General features: G+C 41.6%; 1 protein-coding gene across 2 annotated transcripts in view; it reads right to left on the bottom strand.

Annotated features, from left to right (window-relative positions):
- The window catches only part of LOC111959136 (mannosyl-oligosaccharide 1,2-alpha-mannosidase IA), a 239,554-nt gene that overhangs the window by 68,306 nt on the left and 148,106 nt on the right, over positions 1-23,142 (bottom strand). For both annotated transcript variants that reach the window (XM_023980596.2, XM_070437363.1), the window contains exon 4: positions 5,660-5,740. In XM_023980596.2, the coding sequence (XP_023836364.1) occupies positions 5,660-5,740 (81 nt within the window). The remainder of the gene's footprint in view (positions 1-5,659; positions 5,741-23,142) is intronic.

Raw genomic sequence — 23,142 nt, 5'->3', positions numbered from 1 at the left:
GGGAGAGTGGAGTAACATCTCACAGCAAGAACTGGCAAATCTGGTGCAGTCTATGAGGAGGAGATGCACTGCAGTACTTAATGCAGCTGGTGGCCACACCAGATACTGACTGTTAATTAAATTGCCAAAATGATATAGCCATATTAGCTTACTCCTGTCTATACAGAAATAAATAAAATAATAAAAAATAGGCTACTCCACCAGAAAGCATGATTTGGCCACAGAGGATCATTAGCTTCTTTAATAAAAAAATTGCATAGGGCATTACATTTCGGAAGAGTGCGCGGCAAATACCAAATAGATGATTGTTGAGTTGCGACTGTCAGTGAAAAGCAGAGAGACCCAGGCAAGCATATCTCCAAAATTTAAAAATACAATTGTGGAAAAACTATTTGTCTTTTAGTTTTAAAAAATCTGAATTTAATTGAGCCCACAAGTGGAGAACATGGGCCATATCCCAGATGAGTGTGCACAATTCACTGTCTTTATCATTGGGTCAGTGCCACTTGGTTGTTTTTCTAGGACAATCATTTTCTCCTCCAGATTAGATGGAGGTCATATTGTATTTGTCTCTGCTTTCGTAGGCCTAACATATGGATATTTCTATTGATCTGTTTGTCAGTGTGAGGAGAGTTGGCTACCCTGTCATTTTAGGACACTATTCTACTGTCTCCAGTCATACATAGTGTAAGAGAATTGCATAAAATGTGTTTGTAAAAGGCCAACATTTTCCTGGGCAAAGGACAAGAAATGTGGGCGACCTGATATAGCCTAGGCCTACTCTAAGCCACTCCACGCTGCATTAAATAGTACTTTTTGAGAACAGTAATCGAGTTATATATGCTCTGCATTGAATAGTATTTTTTGAGAACAGTGACTCGATCACTGTTCTCAAAAAAGACTTTTCGATCACTGTTTTCAAAAAGTACTATTTAATGCAGTGCATAGTGCATAGTGTCTTAGAGTAGCCTAAATCTTGACTATCCGATCTAATAATCACATTAGGAATAGTAGGCTATCTTACATAAGTCTGCAAATGCGAGGATGCATGGAATGCTTTAATATAAAGATGCATTTTTATGGTGAATTTTAGCTTCCCCAAACTTGAAACCCACGCGGCGCCTACGTTAGAATAACTGCCCACATTTACTTTTCCTCAGCCAACAAGACAAGAAACGCACAGCAACATCAATAGCCTATGTCAATCTACTATATCCCCCATTGTAGAAAAGTTGACCTATTCTATTGGTCAGATGTCATTCTGTGCTAGAAAGAATAGCCTATACCAAACAGATTCTGGGACAGTTGTGGGACGATAGATTCCAAATTCATACAACAAGTATGCCTAGGCTACATTAAAAAATGCAACGGATCAGAAAGTTAAGCATAAAATGTTGATAAACAATTATTTCTTCAAATTATAAACGCGGCAATGCCGCTATGCGCTAAAGTTCCTTCCATTATGCAATTAGCAGGAAAACACCATTGTGAGCGGTTTCATGTGACAGAGATGAAAATATCCGTTATAAATACTGGTTTCAATAGTATATGGAAGTCTTTCTAAAATAATTGCCTGCACGTTTAGTTGGATTTTAGCTCGGCTACTTTGAAGCAAGGTAAGATATTCCTCATAATAAAAATGTTCAAGTTCCAAACAATTAAGTATCTGTTTTCTCATTGCAAAGTGGTCTGTGACGTACTGAAGCCTGCCTAGTTGCCTATGCACTTAAATGGCGAATGGGAAGCCCGCTTTGATTACCAGTTGATAAATAAAAATAGTAGCTCTTTTTAATCGTGGCCATTGTTTCGTTTTTTTTTTTTACACTAAATTGCCTTTAGAATTGTTGTGCAATGATTGTGTTTATTAAAGCACATATTTCACTCCAGTAGCAACAAACAGCTGTTTGAGCTGCATCAGCATCTCTTGTGCTACATCGACTGTTATTTCAATCAATGAATATGCTAAAACAGACATTATTTCGCAATGGGATTGGCCAGTGGCAATTTTATTTAGCAGCTTTCCATTTTTTGGGGGGGCGGGGTTGGCTATTACCAGCCAACGGAAACCCTGGTACACACACACACACCTGTACGGATCCCTCCTGTTCATTGTCTAAAGTGATTCCTGCTAAATTTAGAATGTTTCCAGGAAAAGGTGGCTTCTCAATTTGCCTCTCTTATCATGTGTGGAGGGAAAAGCAGGAGAAGAGGGGTGGCGGTTGGAGACGGATCAAATAAATATCGCTCCAGGAGACCCGTTGTCATGGGCCAGGCAGTGTGGAATGGGATGGCACACCGTAACCCAATAGCACTACACAACCTCAAACGAAGAATGTGAGGGAGAACACACTTCTGTACTTCACTCAACTGTATGATGCCCATATTAGGACATCATATTACAAGACGTAGCATGTAGAGGTAACTGCCAAAATAATGGAAACACTTGAGTTAATGAGGGATACAAAACATATTGAATGCAGCTGTTTCCACACAAGTGTGTTTCCTGAGTTAATAAGTGTCATCATGTATAAAAATGCTGGGCAGGCCATTATTTTGGCTACCATGGCTATGGATAACAATGCCCCCATCCACAGGCTCGAGTGGCCACTGAATGGTTTGATGAAATGAAAACAATGTAAACCATTTGCCATGGACGTCTCAGTCACCAGATCTCAACACTTACGAGAGATTCAGGAGCGGCGCCTGAGACGGCGCTTTCCACCACCATCAACAAAACACCAAATTATAGAATTTCTTGTGGAAGAGTGGTGTCACAGCCCTCCAATAGAGTTCCAGACACTTGTAGAATCTATGCCAAGTTGCGTTGAAGCTGTTCTGGCTCATGGTGGCCCAAAACCCTATTAAGACACTATGTTGGTGTTTCCTTTATATTGGCAGCAGTGGAGGTCAAGTGACGTTTAAGATGAGAGAGGACCATTTTTTTTCATGAGCATGGCCTTATTTCTATTACAGCCTATTAGATGACTGTCATTCATATTCCATTCACCCAGTTCAATGTAACTGCGATAGGTTGAGGCTACTACATGATACTCAAAATGTTCCTATGCCCATCATGAGGTTGCAACAACCTAGCCTATGAATGAAAGTTTACAACGTAGATGCACACAGGTCGAGAGAAACATTTGAGGAGGCATGGACAGACAGTGACACATTCAATACCGCCTTGCACACTCTTGCCTGCATCTAGTTGATATAGGGTGTAATCATTAGTCCAACAGTTGCAAACGATAGTTTCTATTGGACAAATGTAGGTATGTTTATATCCGTTTTGTTCCGTTTAAGAAACAGAATCGGCGGAATGAATACACCCCTGATCACACGTAAACACAGTTCACTTTCATAAAATCCACTTTGTATTCCTTCTCGCATCTATGCGCTCTCCTCCTCTCATCTTTTCCCTTCGTCGCTGGTGGACGTCAATGCACAACACATCAGCTGTATGTGACCAAGCGAAAAAACCTTTCCAAACCAAATAATATCATAACTGCTACACGCAGCCTACATCGTTGTCACCATATTAGCAAAAGTATTGTCATAGTCAACATAGCTAATAGAACTAACATGTTATTAAACCTGCTACAATCATGCAGTAACGTTACAGTGTACAGTCAGTAAGCAGTTTAGCACTTACACTGGCGGACCCCGGTGGCAATACATTTGTAAAACCAAAAGCTTATCTTGACTTGGAGGAGTTCCAGTGTTGTGTTGGATAGTCATAGCCAGCTAGCTAACATAGCATCCCTCTGTTTGAGCAGGGTGTTTGAGTAGGCTAAACTAGCGAGCTGCATTTGCTAGCTTAGTAAGGGAAACTGAAAGTGAAAAAAAAGTATGAAATATCTCTCTCTCACTTTCTTGCTTCTCCTTCATTTTGGAATAAATGTATTTGTTAAAAACTGTTAAACTATTGTCATTCTCTCTCTTTGAGTCAACTACTCACCACGTGTTATGCACTGCAGTGMTAGCTAGCTGTATCTTACGCTTTCAGTACTAGATTCATTCTCTGATCCTTTGATTGGGTGGACAACATGTCAATTTATGCTGCAAGAGCTCTGATAGGGTGGAGGACGTCCTCTGGAAGTTGTCAAAATTACTGTGTAAGTCTATGGAAGGGGTGAGAACCATGAGCCTCCTAGGTTTTGTATTGAAGTCAATGTACCCAGAGGAGGGCGGAAGCTAGCTGTCCTATACCATGGTGCTACCCTACAGAGGGCTGTTCAGGCTACTGTAGACCTTCATTGCAGAATAGTATGTTTTAATCAATTATTTGGTGTCGTGATTATATTTAGTATTGTTTTATCTAAAAAGGATAACTTTTCAAATGTAAAAAAAATGTAACATCTGAAAATCACCGAGGAGGATGGTCCTCCCCATCCTCCTCTGAGGAGCCTCCACTGATTGGCAGTTACCTTGTACAGTATGTCCTAATATGTACTTACAGCAGCGAGAAATGGCACAGAAAACAAACACAAATGCCAGTGTGATCTCCAATGCAGCTTGAGGAGTGACAGACTATGAGAAGGGATGTAAGGGCTGGATGTAAGGGCTGCCTATAGCAATTTTACTCATCTGATCGCATTTGCATTTCACAAGGTGAATTTAAAGTGCATTTGACAACGTCTAATCAGATTCTATCCTCCTCATCTCCAAACACAAGAGAGAGAAATGAAGGAAGATATGAGGAAAGCATCCTAGGCAAACAGACAATTTGTTTGCCAACTTTTGATTAATTTGAACATTTACACTGTATGCCCTTTCAAAGAGCAATTTACTACAAGAAGTAAAACCATTAATAATTGCAATGGGTATAACCAATGATGACAGTTGTGTGTGAATTAATTTAACCTTAAGCAACAGGCATCCACACCAAAAATCAAAACTGAGCTTAGTGCTTTGTGGGCTGTATGGTGATATATTTTGATAATATTGATTTTACACACTGTTCTTTTCCACATATATTCATATTTCATGAACATTCCACCAAAGAGAAATGTTGTGCTTTCTCTCCCTGACTCACTCAGCCTCCAAGTCAATGTCCATTAAGCCGACTCAAGTGCTCATATGTCATTGGATTTGTTTTCCATTAATTTGGCATCAGCATGGATTGTCCCCACTTCACTGAGCGCTAGGCATCATGCATGTACCATGCTTGGGCAGATGCTATTTTCTATTGCATGCTTTGACCTCCACTCTGTGCAGAGGATCACATGTGGGTGAGTGCAGATATGTGCCTGCGCTGTATGTCTCTGACAGTCATGTGGGCATGCTGGGAAAAGGGCATGTGGGAGTTATGTGAGCTGAGAAATGTTTTATACACTGTGTCTATGTGATGAGATTTCCTGTTTCTCTATGTGTGTGTGTGTGTGTGTGTGTGTGTGTGTGTGTGTGTGTGTGTGTGTGTGTGTGTGTGTGTGTGTGTGTGTGTGTGTGTGTGTGTGTGTGTGCGTGTTGTTGTGTGTGTGTGTGTGTGTTGTGTGTGTGTGTGTGTGTGTGTGTGTGTGTGTGTGTGTGTGTGTGTGTGTGTGTGTGTGTGTGTTATTCCACACAACTCCTTCATCATTCAAACCGCAGGGCCAAATCTCAATAAAAGAAGAGACATGTTCCTAAATGGAGGGGTATAATAGACATTGATGAATCTTACCTCCTCTCCCGTCAGGTAGTACGCAGAGAGCAGCCCACCGACGTAACGGATATTCACCTCGAAGAGAGAAGCCTCTCCGTTCTGTAAGAGAGAGATCACACGGTATCAGAGGTGGAATACCCCAGTTCAGGACACAGCCCAATCTCATAAATGACAAGTCAAAATAACTCATATTTCTATCAACAGTCGCATGGCAACACCAACCAATCAGTCGTGTGACGCTATAGAGTTTAAAAACATAATCAATAATTAATAAACCTAAATATTTAATTGATCAATAATAATTAATGAGATTTTGATGTTTGCGCTGTTGAGCCATAGAAACACGGCAGAAATCCATATGTGAAGATCTCTTCACAGTGATAAAAGTGATACAAATGAATGGAAAACGCGTTGCCCATTGAAACAGTGGAGTTATGCATACTGTTATACAGTAGCAGTTAGCTAGAGAGTAGGCTTGTTCCATCTTAGAACTAGTATTGCTTCCCATCCATGGCCCTATAAGATTCCATTTATATACGTTAAATAAAGACTCTAGAAAGGAATATTTCAATAAAGCCAGGGAAGAGAGTCAAAGGCTTGCGATAATGTTCGCTGCATTTTTACTCACTCTTATGTCTAAGGATGTTTCGAACCACGGAGAGACTGTCGATTCTCCTCTGGCAGCCTTAGAAAATATACACCGTCTAGTTCATTGATGACTCTCCACTCTTAACTCTTTTTCGTGTTTTCTCATCACGTTTGTGGCCTTTCCTATTCTCTTTGTTGTGAGTTCCAGGATTTGAAAGTGGCGAAACGGTGCTAGGCTTTCCTTCTCCATCTCCTGGTATGTCTGGCTCAACACAACTATCCAGGACAGGATGGTGCAACTGGGTTAAGATTAAGCTGTTAGAATACACCATCTCAGAGTGCAATTAGTGCTCTGTCAAATATATTATTATAGCTCCTGGAGCGATTTGCTGTTCGCCAACGTCAGACAGAGTTTATCAACGCACTGCTCCATATGTTACGGGAATTAAGTTAAGAGGTGTTAAGCACTAACACGTGTCCCTGAATGAGATGGCGGTATGTCACCATAATTACAGACACTCATTCTCGCCCGAGGTTGAGGTGACGATGGTGCTTATTGACTTGGGGACCCCTCAAGAAGGAAATTGCTATCTCAAGAAGCCACGATAAGGAACGTGTAATTGGGTGCTACTGGAGAGGGTAATTACATCCAATCTAGAACCTGAGTAAAGCTGTGGAGCGACTTTCTCTGGCATCATCCCAACTCTATCGTTTTCCACTATACATTTGTACAAATGTATGAGAAACTCACAAAGTAAAGTCATGTACTTTTAAAACGTTTTCAAGAGATGAGTGTTAGTTTGGCATTCTACAAAGTTGTTCAATTCTAGTCTTACACTATGTAATTATTAGGTCATGACTACCGGGCTAATGTGCGACTGAGAAGTTGGCCACTTTTCTTTCAAGACAGTTTAACCAGTTCAATTCTGTAAGACAAACTGCCAATCTTCTGCCATGGTGACCCAGCGGAGTCGTCTTGCCAACCCATAGAGGAGTGGCCGTTCCACAATGGTGGTGATTAGGGACAGACTTTTAATTTGTCACCAGTGATGGTGGCACTTTGGCAAGGACAGCCATAAGGTACAATGAGGGGAATGTAACGGTGACTACGGTTCAACTGATCTGACTCACGCTACCAAATACAAGCCTTGTAAATCACTCTTCAAACGTCTCATGAAAGTTAATTTAGTACGAGTGGCTTATTCCAGAGGCTTCGATGCTGATGGGGTCCATTGATAACGAAATTCTATTATACAAGCCTTTCAAAAACATTTCATTAAAACACATTTTTGTGCTTAATTTGCTGTTTGTTCTGCCAGATGTTTTCCAGTCACTTATCTCCCAATATAACACTGTTCATTTGCATCACGGGGAATTATTAGGTCTTGCATCTGCGTTCCAAGACCACACACTCTCCACTGCAAACAAAGCAGATCGCCTTGGGAACGCTCAACGCTAAAACCCACGGTAACCACTTCAACTGAAAGAAATGGGATTAAATCGCAGCATCACACACATACAGTATTGTCATGGGAGAAACAATAAAAAACAAATAAATCCAAAGTCTCCCCAGAAGGCTTTTCACGGGAATATATAAAAAGCAATGTGTGCCCATCTAATTGCTCCACTTTTCCAGTGCTGTGCAGAGTGGAAAATAAAATCAGGTGAAGGAAGGAATAAAGGCAAGCCTGTTGGTTATCATTCCCTGCCTTTCTCTCCTCCCTCTGCGCAGCAGTGCGTCTAATTAGAAGACAACACAGGGCTGTCAGAGTTAACACGCCGGCTCTAACTGCCTCGGTTTCTGCCACCCAGAAGATCTTTCTGCTTTTGATCCTCTCTCTGTTGTAAGAGCACTCCCACCTCCAGTACTGTACATACTGTGTAGAAGGAGTTGCACTATTCAAATAAATGATTAGTCTGGGATCAGGCTGTGTCATAAAAATTTGGTCAGCCGGTTATTGTCATGCAAAAGACTGCCGGTCTCACGGTAATTGATCGTTATTTAACATAAACCCGTTTAGCATCTCCAGGCCTGCACCCATACAAGCCGCTGATGAGCGCCTTCGGAACATCTACATTTTAAAAAGTCTAATAAATCAATTGAATATACACCCTCACAATACATCCATTATTTATTTTAGGCAGGTCTAAAGAAACATTATGATATGAAGAAAATGTATTTCAGAAGAACAGAATGCGAGTTGGCCTACTGTATGTTATCTGGCTATGTGCCATGCCATAGGCAGTAGGTAGGCTTGTTCATTTAGCAGACAAGATATGCTTATAAGTTCAGTGCCATTATTTTATATTATATGATTAGGTTGCATGAATTCATAGTAAGAAGAATATAATTGAACTTAGCTGAATTAAATAGAAAGAATATTCTTCCCATTCCGGAGCGAGATTTTCTGTTAAGTAATTATTTGAAACAGGACCTACAGTATACGCTAGATCTATAGTTATTTGGCAACTTTAGTTGTGAATGATACAAACCTTAGAATGCCTTAGAAATCAAAAGATAAACGCAGCAAAAAAAGAAATGTCCTCTCACTGTCAACTGCGTTTATTTTCAGAAAACTTAACATGTGTAAATATTTGTATGAACATAACAAGATTCAACAACTGAGACATAAAACTGAACAAGTTCCACAGACATGTGACTAACAGAAATTGAAAAATATGTCCCTGAACAAAGGGGGGGTCAAAAGTAACAGTCAGTATCTGGTGTGGCCACCAGCTGCATTAAGTACTGCAGTGCATCTCCTCCTCATGTATTGCACCAGATTTGCCAGTTCTTGCTGTGAGATGTTACTCCACTCTTCCACCAAGGTACCTGCAAGTTCCCGAACATTTCTGGGGGGAATGGCCCTAGCCCTCACCCTCCGATCCAACAGGTCCCAGACGTGCTCAATGGGATTGAGATCCGGGCTCTTCGCTGGCCATGGCAGAACACTGACATTCCTGTCTTGCAGGAAATCTCGCACAGAACGAGCAGTATGGCTGGTGGCATTGTCATGCTGGAGGGTCATGTCAGGATGAGCCTGCAGGAAGGGTATCACATGAGGGAGGAGGATGTCTTCCCTGTAATGCACAGCGTTGAGATTGCCTGCAATGACAACAAGATCAGTCCGGTGATGCTGTGACACACCGCCCCAGACCATGATGGACCCTCCACCTCCAAATCGATCCCGCTCCAGAGTACAGGCCTTGGTGTAACGCTCATTCCTTCGACGATAAACGTGAATCCAACCATCACCCCTGGTGAGACAAAACCGCAACTCTTCAGTGAAGAGCACTATTTGCCGGTCCAGCGACGGTGGGTTTGTGCCCATAGGCGACGTTGTTGCCGGTGATGTCTGGTGAGGACCTGCCTTACAACAGGCCTACAAGCCCTCAGTCCAGCCTCTCTCAGCCTATTGCGGACAGTCTGAGCACGGATGGAGGCATTGTGCGTTCCTGGTGTAACTCGGGCAGTTGTGTTGCCATCCTGGGCATCTTTCTTTTGGTGTTTTTCAGAGTCAGTAGAAAGGCCTCTTTAGTGTCCTAAGTTTTCATACCTGTGACCTTAATTGCCTACCGTCTGTAAGTTCCACAGGTGCATGCTCATTAATTGTTTATGGTTCATTGAACAAACATTGGAAACAGTGTTTAAACCGTTTACAATGAAGATCTGGGAAGTTATTTGGATTTTTACGAATTATCTTTGAAAAACAGGGTCCTGAAAAAGGGACGTTTCTTTTTTTGATGAGTTTATATGGGATGCATGATGCGACTTTAGGCTATTGACGATTTGCAAAGTTCCTTGCCTCAGGCTGCACACACTGTTTTCTCATGAAGTGATCATATTTTCACCCATCAGACTATTCTCAATTTAATCTTGTCTTTACTAATATGTCAAATTAGTTTAGATGTAGAACTGCCCATTATCAAATAGGCAGGAAAGGATGCAAGATTTTAAAAAATACATGTCATCCATTCACTCGAATAGCGAATGGAGGCCACTTTCCTGCCGTTCCTTTCACTCATRACGGGTAGGCTACTCTGGTTATTTCTCGGCGTGACAGGTGATATTCAGCACAAACTCTGTATGCCATGAGCTCTCCAACCCTGTTCCTGCAGCTACCCAATGCTTAATTTGGGAAACCAAGTGAAATATGTTCCGGAACATTGATAGTAACCGTTGACAGCCCCTCTCTCTGCACCAGGAGAAAGGAATGAAAGAGAGACGGGAGGAGATGGAAACGCACGGTGGCGAGATATTAATATAAAAAATGCCCTATTACTTGGCTATTTAAAATCAAATACACATTTGTAGGTCAATTTGTTAAATTTAGGGTAGAACAATTATCTACCAAAGATATAGTTTTTTAAAAATGTTTATCTGCCAAGCGTAATATGTGGTAGGCTATGTATTGTATAACGGCACAATCATTACTTTAATTACATTTTCCGTTCGGGCTCGGGCTCATAATAGGCCTATGCGTATGCATAATCTATTTGTGTTTTGAACGAATCATCACTTTAGAAAGCACTGTCCATTTCGTTATGTTAGGCTTTGAAACAACATCCACAATGGTCATGTTTTCCACTCAGTTTCAACCTGCTGTTGAACTTCTTTCTTCAAATTGATCCTCACAGTGAAGTGAGTTTTAAAAGCATGATACTGTTTTGATGAAAAGTGTTTGATGTGATTTCCGATGGCATTTGCATTGATGTCAGAGTGGTTAGAGGGTCAACAGAGCCCTGAGTACCAGGCCAATAGGACCTGATCGTCGTTAGCCAGTTGGATACTACTTACCAACGCATGTCCACAGTGCATAAGAGGAGATACCGTGACTCAACGGTCCTATAGGATTTTACTGTGGTCATGACTCATGACTGCCGGTGTGGCGGTAAAACTCTCACCGCAACAGCCCTAATCCCGGATTGGTTTAATATGGTCATGTCGAGTAGGTCTGACTCTTTGTCCCTCACTGCATATTCCAAATGCAATTGGGTTATTTCATAAAGCAGCTGACCAATAATGTAGCTACACAACAGAACATGGATCCAATGTGGACTTACACTACCGTTCAAAAGTTTGGGGTCACTTAGAAATTTCCTTGCAGCTTCATTGAATAGTACCCGCAAAACMCCAGTCTCAACGTCAACAGTGAAGAGGCGACTTAGGGAATCTGGCCTTCTAGGCAGAGGTCCTCTATCCAGTGTCTGTGTTCTTTTGCCCATTGTAATCTTTTATTTTTATTGGCTAGTCTGAGATTTGGCTTTTTCTTTGCCATTCGGCATAGAATACCAGCATCCCGGTGTCGCCTCTTCACTGTTGACGTTGAGACTGGTGTTTTGCGGGTACTATTTAATGAAGCTGCCAGTTGAGGACTTGTGAGGTGTCTGTTTCTCAAACTAGACACTCTAATGTACTTGTCCTCTTGCTCAGTTGTGCACCGGGGCCTCTCACTCCTCTTTCTATTCTGGTTGGAGCCAGCTTGCACTGTTCGGTGAAGGGAGTAGAACACAGCGTTGTACAAGATTTCAGTTTCTTGGCATTTCTCAGAACAAGAATAGACTGATGAGTTTCAGAAGAAAGTTATTTGATTCTGGCCATTTTGAGCCTGTAATCAAACCCATAAATGCTGATGCTCCAGATACTCAACTAGTCTAAAGAAGGACAGTTTTATTGCTTCTTAAATAAATAAATAAACAGTTTTCAGCTGTGCTTGGATTAGCTAACACCATTGGAACACAGGAGTGATGGTTGCTGATAATGGGCCTCTGTACGCCTATGTAGATATTCCATTAAAATAAATCTGCCGTTTCCAGCTACAATAGTCATTTACAACATTAACAATGTCTGTACTGTATTTCTGATCAATTTGATGTTATTTTAATGTGCTTTTCTTTCAAAAACAAGGACATTTCTAAGTGACCCCAAACTTTTGAACGGTAGTGTAAGTGCTGTGTGTGTGTTGTCAATGCTACCAGATTGGCATAAAGAAATGGTGCTATCTCCCACAGCTGTGCCAACATGCGTAAAAGGAGGTTATGAAAAAAAAAACATTGCTGTTGTGCCTTGTTTCTGTTCTGCTTCAGTGTACAGTGTACAATGTTGTTGTCTGTGTTTGATGCTTGCTTTTCGGTTGGTGAGCATTCAACAAAGCATGGCACAGATTTTGATCACTCGCTCTGCCAAGATTAGACTGGGACATAAGCCTGATTGGCACTTCCGCTGTGCTTTCGTGTGCCAGGGGGGCAAATGAGACTGTTATCGAGGCCTGCAATGGACTGCTCAGGCAAAAATATAACATTAATGGTATGATTTAATCCTAATCCGGGGCTATCAGAGCCATTGGGTACACAACACACTGCACGTCCAGACTCTAGGATTCAAACCGGTGGCAAAATCAGCACTCGGAAACCAAGCAAATAGATTCATAGTATTGTGGGAAGCTGAACAGACAAGCTAGTATTTAAATAAGCAATCGGGGAGTAGATCACGCCTAAATCAAAGTTGGTGTTAAACCAACAGAGCTGTGATTTAACGCAACTTCACTAATTAGCACGGATTGATTATGAAAGGGACCAATTAGGTGGTGCCACTCAGGTACTCTTTCATCCACACACTGGGAGCTGTAATTCTGCTAATACCGTTGCTGTGAACAGAAGTTCCTCAGAACTCCTTCCTTTCCTGTCACCAACAGGATGTAAAGCCAGGGCTGTTTTTGAAAATGTACAGTAATTATGGGCTTGTTTAGCATCAAGCCCATAATTAGGCTGTCCTAGACACCGGAGCTTTAATGACTGCTAACCTCTGGACCATGCTAACCAACACGGCCTGGGGAAGGAAAGCTAAGGCTAATTTCTCACTACTAAAAGGGACACTTAGAGTAAGTCATGTTTGGGCCTTAACATGTTGTGACAGTGGTGACATCGTCACAAATTCAAAGACTGGTGGATTAGTAGATGCCATTGCTGATTAGCTGATTAGTCAGCTGACATTGAGATAGATTGGTTTGGAGACCTATAGAGTCTGAGCAAAGCATGAGGTAACTTCATTTCATTGAAGCACCTTTGCTCATTTACTGGATTATCATTGAAATTGTTATATAACGGCTGCTGAAAGAGGCTTCGCGAACTGAGTTAATGGAGATCAAAACAGAGTATGTGGTCCATCATTATTAGTAGGCCGTGTTCCCAGTAGTGCATTATTCTAATAGGCATCAGTGGAGTTCAGCTTTTTGAACTGGAGCTGAGACACAACAAAAACACAACATATCAAAAAGGTCTTGGGTTGTTATGGGTGGGAGGACACGTTTAACTTTTTCTCTAGTCATCAAAACAACCCAGGTCAAGAGTTCATGACCTTCCTGTTTAGTCTAGATGTGTTTTTATCGTTTATGTAAATACTGCCAGCCATTAGACTGTTAGCGGTGGAGTAGATGTGGTAGATCAAGTACTTTGATTTCAATGCAACACAATCACTCTGCCACCAGAGTTCCATTCTCTCCATGGTTGAGGGGGAAATAAAGAAGAATCACTAATGTCTTACAGGCCAATGCATTACATACTTTATGAAAGTATATCCTATCCAACATGCATCTCTCAATTAAAATCAGCACGCATTAAAGCCTTCTGCATCAAAATATTAATTAGGGTGCGGAGGATATAAACGAGAAAGCTCTCTCTCTCTCTCTCTCTCTCTCTCTCTCTCTCTCTCTCTCTCTCTCTCTCTTTCTCTCTCCACAATCAGACACACACCGACACATACACCCCCATGATACTGTCTTGTACCACATCTTCACTGAATACATTATGGCAAAAAAAGAGACTGGCTAATAATAAATTAATGTCACTAGGGTGATAACGCTGAATAACAGCCCATCGTCCTCCTCTATCAGTCAGAATCCCTCCATCTCTCCCATTGTCTGAGGAGTAGAAGGCATCGGAGAGGGGGTAGTTATTGAGGAAAAGAAGGTTTGGCGAATGCACCTCAAAGCTGTTCTCTCTGAGTGTACACACAAAGGCACTCAGACACAAATACACACACAAACAACAACACGACAGCAGACATGTGTCTCCAGGAGGTCACAGGCAGGGAGAACGCTCTCCTAATGCAGCTCTCTCATGGGACACTCCTCCACTCTCTCTCTCTCTCTCTCTCTCTCTCTCTCCATCTCTCATTCCATCTCTCCCTCCTTGTTCAGTCCATTTTTTCCTGTGTGTGTGTGCCAATGGTACATCAGATCAATGTTTTCATCCAAATCTCTAAATGGATTCCCGAGCCCTGTCACTATGCTGGCTGAAAGGCAAAAATACCATTCTGTAGTTGGGATTCAAATCTTATCATTCCTCTAATCTGATGTTCAGATGAAAAACCCATAAACACATCTGTGCAGAGTATACAAGGGAAAACATTGTTTGCCATCCATCACAATTCATCTCTGATCAACAACCTAATGGCACTGAGCCAGTGCCAACCTCTGCTTACCTACGTCAAGAGCTAAGGCTAGAGAGGGAATTCAAATGTCACTGGTGTTACAGTAAATAACAGGACGTAGTATCTGTAATAAACCACCCACACATTGTTCTCCTCCAGCAGAGATAGGATGTCAGCAGGATGTCTTGACCTCATGGCTGGGGCATGGCATCTTCAGTCAAGCAGCCCCTCATATGATACATGTCCTCAGGTTTCAGTAGCCCTAATGACTGGAGCCCTGTGGAGGCACGTTTACAGTGGACATGAGGCCAGATCAGGTCAGCCATCAGGCCTACTGAGGTAAACAACAAGAGCCTGATCCAGATCTGCTCCTAGAGCCTAGACAGCTGCAAGGTCTACTAAGTTTGCACAGTGAGCTTCCAGAAATCAGATAGCAAACGCCAACCTACTTAAACCAACTGATAAACAAGGAAGGAAAGACAAGTTCGTACCCAAGGGTGGTCTTCCAGTTTAGAACAGCCAGGAGTCGCAGATGAACGAACACAACCTACTTGTCTTTGGAGCAAAAATTCATGTTCTGGCAGAGTAAGGGTAGGGTACAGTAGGCGGTTGCTCGGGGAGATGACAAAGAGACAAGAAACATTTTGATCTGTTACCCAGCATTGTTAAGAATAAAAAGCTCAAAGGTTTATCAAAGCATACCATGGAATGATCACGTCTTACTTTATAAGCTACACATTATTCATCTGCATATGAGCTGTTTATCATATCTAGGCACTTACTGATGGCCAGAGACGCATTATGCAAATGTAACTGGTGAACTGAGTCATCTCATACTGAAGCTTTTTTAATTGAAATAACATGTAATTTCTCACAATCAAGGCATTGTTTTTTTGTGAATAGGGGTTCAATAAGGCCACTACAATATATCAATCAGTATGTAATAAATCAGGGTCATTTCTAGGGGTTTGATAAAGTGAACCCCTGCTCTCTCGGCTGACGGTCACTCTGTTTTTCAGATGAAAGTTTCAGGCCAGTTATACAACTTTACTGCACAGTTTAGGCCTGAGGTTCCAAGATTCCTCTGAAGGTGAATAGAACAGCTATACTCTTCTTCCATCATCGGCCCCACAGCAATTGGCAACATTTTTGGCATTTTCTAACAAAAGTCAAAATATTTGAAGAAATCAATGTCTGCTTTTCTGGTCAGATAATCAGATAATGTTYTTTTGATCTTTTCTGCATGACTGGATTTGATCAACCCTCTCGTAACCGTAAACTGACCTCTGGGGACATTATGAATGATATAACGCAAGTAAGAATGGTGCCTGTGGGTTTCAATTCATAATAGATACCCCCTTTCCATCTTAATAGAGACACACGTACAGTACCAGTCAAAAGTTTGGACATACCTACTCATTCAAGGGTTTTTCTTTATTTTACTATTTTCTACATTGTAGAATAATAGTGAAGACATCAAAACGATTAAATAACACACATGGAATCATGTAGTAACCAAAAAAGTGTTAAACAAATCAAAATCTATTTTATATTTGAGATTCTTCAATGTAGCCACCCTTTGACTTGATGACAGCTTTGCACACCCTTGGAATTCTCTCAACCAGCTTCATGAGGTAGTCACCTGGAATGCATTTCAATTAACAGGTGAGCCTTGTTAAAAGTTAATTTGTGGAATTTCTTTCCTTCTAAACTAATGTGTTTGAGCCAATCAGTTGTGTTGTGACAAGGTAGGGGTGGTATACAGAAGATAGCCCTATTTATAATAATGACAATTACAACAATAATGAATAATGAACACTTATTTTAACTTAATATAATACATAAATAAAATCTATTTAGTCTCAAATGAATAATCAAACATGCTCAATTTGGTTTAAATAATGCAAAAACAGTGATGGAGAAGAAAGTAAAAGTGCAATATGTACCATGTAAAAAAGCTAACGTTTAAGTTCCTTGCTCAGAACATATTAAAGCTGGTGGTTCAGTATTCCCAGTTCATCAATATTCCCAGTTAAGAAGTTTTAGGTTGTAGTTATTACAGGAATTATGAAGTGTTGACTATTTCTCTCTATACCATTTGTATTTCATATACCTTTGACTATTGGATGTTCTAATAGGCACGTTTGTAACGGCTGTCTTCCTCTGAAGAGGTGTAGCAGGGATCGGACCAAGACGCAGAGTGGTAAGTGTCCATGTTTTAGTATAAATAAACTGAACACTACACAAATACAAAAATAATAAACGTGAACAAACCGAAACAGTCCTATCAATTAAGGTAGGCTGTTCACACCGTTTGTTTGTGGGTGATTGTCTTCCGTGTCTGTGTATGTACCACACGGGACTGTTTCGTTTGTTTAGTCTGTTCCTGTTCGTGCGTTCTTCGTGTTATGTAAGTTCTCATGTCCAGGTCGGTCTACGTCGTTTTTGTTATTTTGTAATTTATCAAGTGTGCTTCGTGTTCGTCTTGTTTAATAAATTCATTATGTATTCCACAAAAGCTGCGTTTTGGTCCGATCCATGCTCCTCCTCAGACGAGGAGGAGAACATCCGTTACACAATTATAATATAATAAACACAGAAATATGAGCCTTTGTCATTAATATGGCCAAATCCGGAAACTATCATTTCGAAAACAAAACATTGAAATATGGAACCGTTACGTATTTTTTCAAACGACCGCCACAGGAAAGGAATACCCAGAGTTACCGCTGCTGCAGAGGATAAATTCATTAGAGTTACCAGCCTCAGAAATTGCAGCCCAAATAAATGCTTCACAGAGTTCAAGATACAGACACATCTCAACATTAACTGTTCAGAGAAGACTGTGTGAATCAGGCCTTCATGGTCGAACTRCTGCAAAGATACCACCTCTAAAGGACACCAATAAGAAGAAAATACTTTCTTGGGCCAAGAAACATGAGCAATGGACATTATACTGGTTGGAAATCTGTCCTTTGTTCTGATGAGTCCAAATTTGAGATTTTTGGATCCAAACGCTGTGTCTTTGTGAGACGCAGAGTAGGTGAACGGATGATCTCCGCATGTGTAGTTCCCAACGTGAAGCATGGAGGAGGAGGAGGTGTGATGGTGCTTTGCTGGTGACACTGTCAGTGATTTATTTAGAATTCAAGGCACACTTAACCAGCATGGCTATCACAGCATTCTGCCATCTGGATTGCGCTTAGTGGGACAATCATTTGTTTTTCAACAGGGCAATGACTCAACACACCTCCAGGCTGTGTAAGGGCTATTTGAACAAGAAGGAGAGTGATGTAGTGCTGCATCAGATGACCTGGCCTCCACAATCACTCGACCTCAACCCAATTGAGATGGTTTGGGATGAGTTGCACCGCAGAGTGAAGGAAAATCAGCCAACAAGTGCTCAGCATATGTGGGAACTCCTTCAAGACTGTTGGAAACACATTACAGGTGAAACTGGTTGAGAGAATGCCAAGAGTGTGCATCAAGGCAAAGGGTGGCTACTTTGAAGAATCTAAAATATATTTTGATTTGTTTAAAAAAAATGTGGTTACTACATGATTACATATGTGTTATTTCATAGTTTTGATGTCTTCACTATTATTCTACAATGTAGAAAATAGTAAAAAAATTAAGAAAACCCCTTGAATGAGTAGATGAGTCCAACATTTTGACTGGTACTGTAGAAGAACCATTACAAAACCAGAGTAACACATCTAACCTGGTGTGTTTAGGGCAACCGACCAAGCAGGATGGGTCCCTGAAGTGCTTTGCCTGGTCCATTTACACATTCATCTCTTGGCCAAATCAGGGAACACATTAAGTGTTCTCACACATCACACGTCACTCGCTTGACCTTTCAGTGTGACAACAGCCTGCGGGAACATTGCAAGGCTCCCCTCTCTTGCCTCTCAGTTTTGCCCCTGTGCTTCTGGCCTGTTTACAGACACTTTGATATGCAAGCATCTGCGCTCCCTCCAGGCAGGGAAAAGCAACACGCTACACAAGAGATAAACAAAGCTCCTTCTCCTCAGCCCTCTCCAAACGACACCCACGAGAGACTCTCTAACACTGAAGGGCCTGGATGTGCTAATTATCCAGTCAGTTGATGGTCTTTGTTAAGAACTTCTCACGAGTCACCAACCCTGATCCGGTAGCACCCCCCAACTCACCCCACTGAGTAGCACAGCTAGCATAGCGTCACAAGTAACTTGTAGCATCTAAATATCATTAAATCACAAGTCCAAGACACCAGATGAAAGATACAGGTCTTGTGAATAAAGCCACCATTTCAGATTTTTAAAATGTTTTACAGGGAAGACAGAATATGTAAATCTATTAGCTAACCACGTTAGCGAAGGACACGATATTTTTACCAGGCAGATTCGGCTAGGCGCCCACGTCCAGTTCACATGCACAACAGATATGATATAACATCGTAAATTGGGTCTTACTATGGCTGATCTTTCATCAGAATGTTGATCAAAGTGTCCTTTGTCAAGATGAGTCGTTGGTTCCRTTCAGAATTCTTCCTTGCCCACTCCATTTAGCACAGGTACCGGTCGAGTGGCACGGGTTTCTCAAACGTAAATACAATCCGACAACGGAACACCGCAAAACTCCCGGAAAAATTCAAATAATCTGATTAAACTATATTGAAAAAACATACATTACGATGATMTGGTCACATGTATCAAACAAAATTCGACACGGAGATAGTTTGCATACATAACGCCTGGTCATAGGGGGCACGACCATATATAGGCAGAGCTTTGAAGCCAGCATAACACATCTTGATTTTATGTTCTTGGTCATGGAAAGTGCTGTGGAATGACTTCTGTATCACTCAGAGACAAAATTGAAACGGTTTTAGAAACTAGGGATTGTTTTCTTTCCAATGGTATTATTTATATGCATATAGTAAGAGCAATAATTGAATAAGAGGCAGTTTAATCTGTAGAGCAAATTATGCTAATGCGAAAATAGCACCCCCTGTATTCTCAAGAKGTTTTAAGAACAGTGGTGTTTTCTAGGGCAACTTGAATTACCATGTTAATGAATGGTTAGGTTGTAGGTGGTTGGGAACCTTTCCTATTCTAGGTAGACCTTGAGGGAGAGACTCATCTCTGTCATTGGTCTAGAAATATTAGTGTAGATTATAGGCCTATTCCATTGACGTACGAAGGAATACGCATACTGAAATGTCACAAAAAGGATAAGGATATAGCTTGTCTGTGATCACTTGCACAGTTACCCTGTTTGCCCTCTGAATATCTAAGAGAGTGAAAAACCGATGAGCTGGAGCCACAAGAGACAGCTGCTCTGTCTGGATAGATCACAGTGGCCTGTTCTCTTTGAAACACAATCACAAACCTCACTGCAACTTTTCCTCTGAGAGACGAAATCCGAGAGATGTTAGAATGACTATGATGGAGAAACGGAGAGCTGAGAAAGGCAAAAGAGAAGGWTTGAAGGCGAGAGCCTCGAAGGAGGGGTAACGGGGGATGGATCTGTCAATAGGGGATAAAACCCAGCCGGCAAGAGTTCATTAATCACTTTCTATTAGCCAACCATGATGAGAGACTTAGACTGGAGACCTGCAAGAGGAAAATACAATTTATCCCCCCTTTTTATCCCACAGCAGTCACTAGACTAACCAGGGGACTCGAAACCCGAAGAAAACGACCCCTTGAAAACTAATATGGGGCTATAAGAGAAGGATCTAAATCACTATCTATGGCAGCCAGGGACCACCAAACCCCCAAAACACTAATCAACACTGACACCTCCAACTATTCATTTAATGTTCGAAACCGATAAACAGCCTGTGGAATTTTGCAAAGTTAACATTAGATGGAGGCATTCCGAAGTTGCTCTTGTCTTTCTAATTGGTTGAGTCACTGGAGGAAAGTGTTTGATCAGAGTATTGCGTCTTCATATGAAATCGTCAGGATGTGCATCAGGATTTTGGGGAGTTTGTTTTCGTTTCGGTAGCGGAGGAGAGTGACATTCTACCACCTTAATTAATTTACTCAGCAGCACAAAGACAAATACACTTAACTTTCAGTCTGCCCTCACACCCCTCTATTTCCCACAGTATTAAGTGTAGCCTTGTATTATTCACTAGACTTTGTGGAGAAAATCAACATGGCTTCTGCTGTTTCTGTCACTCACAAAGCTCTTTAGTGGATCAATCTGAAACCCAAGGAACCATCTACACCGAACAAAAATACAAAAGCAACATGCAACAATTTCAAAGAGTGTACTGAGTTAGTTCATATAAGGAAATCAGTCAATTGAAATACATTCCTTAGGCTCTAATCTATGGATTTCACATGACTGGGAATACAGATATGCATCTGTTGGTCACAGATACCTTATAAAAAGGTAGTGGCATGGATCAGAAAACCAGTCAGTATCTGGTGTGACCATCATTTGCCTCATGCAGCACAATACAGTAGAGTTGATCAGGCTGTTGATTGTGACCTGTGGAATGTTGTCCCACTCCTCTTCTATGGCTGTGCGAAGTTGCTGGATATTGGTGGGACATTATTACGAAAAGGTAACCGCCACACTGAAACTTTTACTTTGAATGGATACCGTCGCATCGCTTATTGATGCTGACTTGACACATGCACCGCGTCCGCAGTGGTGAAACGGCTAGACGTTCCGACTGAGGGGTTTTGCGCTGCACACACTCACTGATCAATACAATAACATTCTCGCCCACCCCCACACACACTGATCCAATGAAATGGCAGACTTCTTGACACACACACACACAGATCCAATAACATTTTTATTCTGCAACACTGTTTTATTTTAAGTGTGAGACGTCCAATCAGATAATACAGATCATCTTCTGACAGCTAGCTTGATTGACAGCTAAATACGCAGATGTGTTCTGCAGGCATTGCACATGTGGATAGTTAACTGCCATTTAAGTTTTTTTTAAACGTGCAGCTTCCTCTTCATCTACTGCTGCGTCCAATGTCAATAACAAGGCAGACAACCCGGTCCCGGTCAAGAAGAGAAAATACGATCCCGACTTCATCAAATATGGTTTTAAAAATGTCGCCGGAAGAAATGGCAGTAGTTTTACGGGCGCCCAACCAATTGTGCTATTATGTGGGGWTTTTTGCGTTATTTGTAACTTATTTTGTACATAATGTTTCTGCAACCGTAACTTAAGGCAAAAAATAGCTTCTGGATATCAGGACAGCGATCACTCACCTCGGATTAGACAAAGATTTTTTCTTCAACAAACAAAACGCACAAGACATCCTCCAAACATCCGGCAGGGCCGACATCCACGTTGTTTGCAAGAGGATGCAACGCAGGTAGAGAGGACAAAGAGCTGGATGCCTGGTCAGGACCCGAAAATGCGAGTGGGAAAGCTGCCGTTACCGTCAATACTACTCGCCAACGTGCAATCATTGGACAATAAACTAGACGAGGTACGATCACGAATATCCTACCAACGGGACATCAAAAACTGTAATATCCTATGTTTCACGGAATCGTGGCTGAATGACGACATGGATATTCAGCTAGCGGGATACACGCTGCACCGGCAAGATAGAACAGCACACTGAGACGAGGGGCGGCGGTCTGTGCATATTTGTAAACAACAGCTGGTGCACGAAATCTAAGGAAGTCTCTAGATTTTGCTCGCCTGAAGTAGAGTATATTGTGATAAATTGCAGGCCACACTACTTGCCTAGAGAGTTCTCAGCTATATTTTTGTGGCTGTTTATTTACCATCACAGACAGATGCTGGCACTAAGACCGCACTCAGTCAGCTGTATAAGGAAATAAGCAAACAGGATACCACTCACCCAGAGGTGGCGCTCCTAGTGGCCGGAGACTTTAATGCAGGGAAACTTAAATCAGTTCTACCAAATTTCCATCAACATGTTAAATGTGCAACCAGAGGGAAAACAATTCTAGATCACCTGTACTCCACACACAGAGACGCGTACAAAGCTCTCCCTCGCCCTCCATTTGGTAAATCCGACCACAACTCTATCCTCCTGATTCCTGCTTACAAGCAAAAATTTAAGCAGGAAGCACCAGTGACTCGGTCTATAAAAAAGTGGTCAGATGAAGCAGATGCTAAACTACAGGACTGTTTTGCTATCACAGACGGGCCTCAGTGAGGTACTACACGTCCACCCGAATTAATCCACCTCTATTACCATCATTATGATGCCATGGCTCTAGACACTATACATTTAGACAGAAAACGCAGTATAACCAGGCGTTGCGTCACCTTGAAATTGCAAATTGACATTTTTGGTAACAGTGTTTACCCAAAAACATGACACAATCAATGAGTTCTTTTCAATATTTCCCTTCACCTTTTCATTGTGCAGCTCGTTGCCCTGCGCGCTTGTTTTTTGAGCTGTAGATCCACTCCGGTGTCCCCAAAAGTTTTCAAAAGCAACAATTGCTTGTAAGTGCCCACGTACTTTGAGTCTCG

Source organism: Salvelinus sp. IW2-2015, linkage group LG35 (genome assembly GCF_002910315.2).
Source record: "Salvelinus sp. IW2-2015 linkage group LG35, ASM291031v2, whole genome shotgun sequence".
Classification (NCBI taxonomy): Eukaryota; Metazoa; Chordata; class Actinopteri; order Salmoniformes; family Salmonidae; genus Salvelinus; species Salvelinus sp. IW2-2015.
Note: the sequence above shows the minus strand (reverse complement) of the source record. Positions and strands in the feature narration are given on the sequence as shown.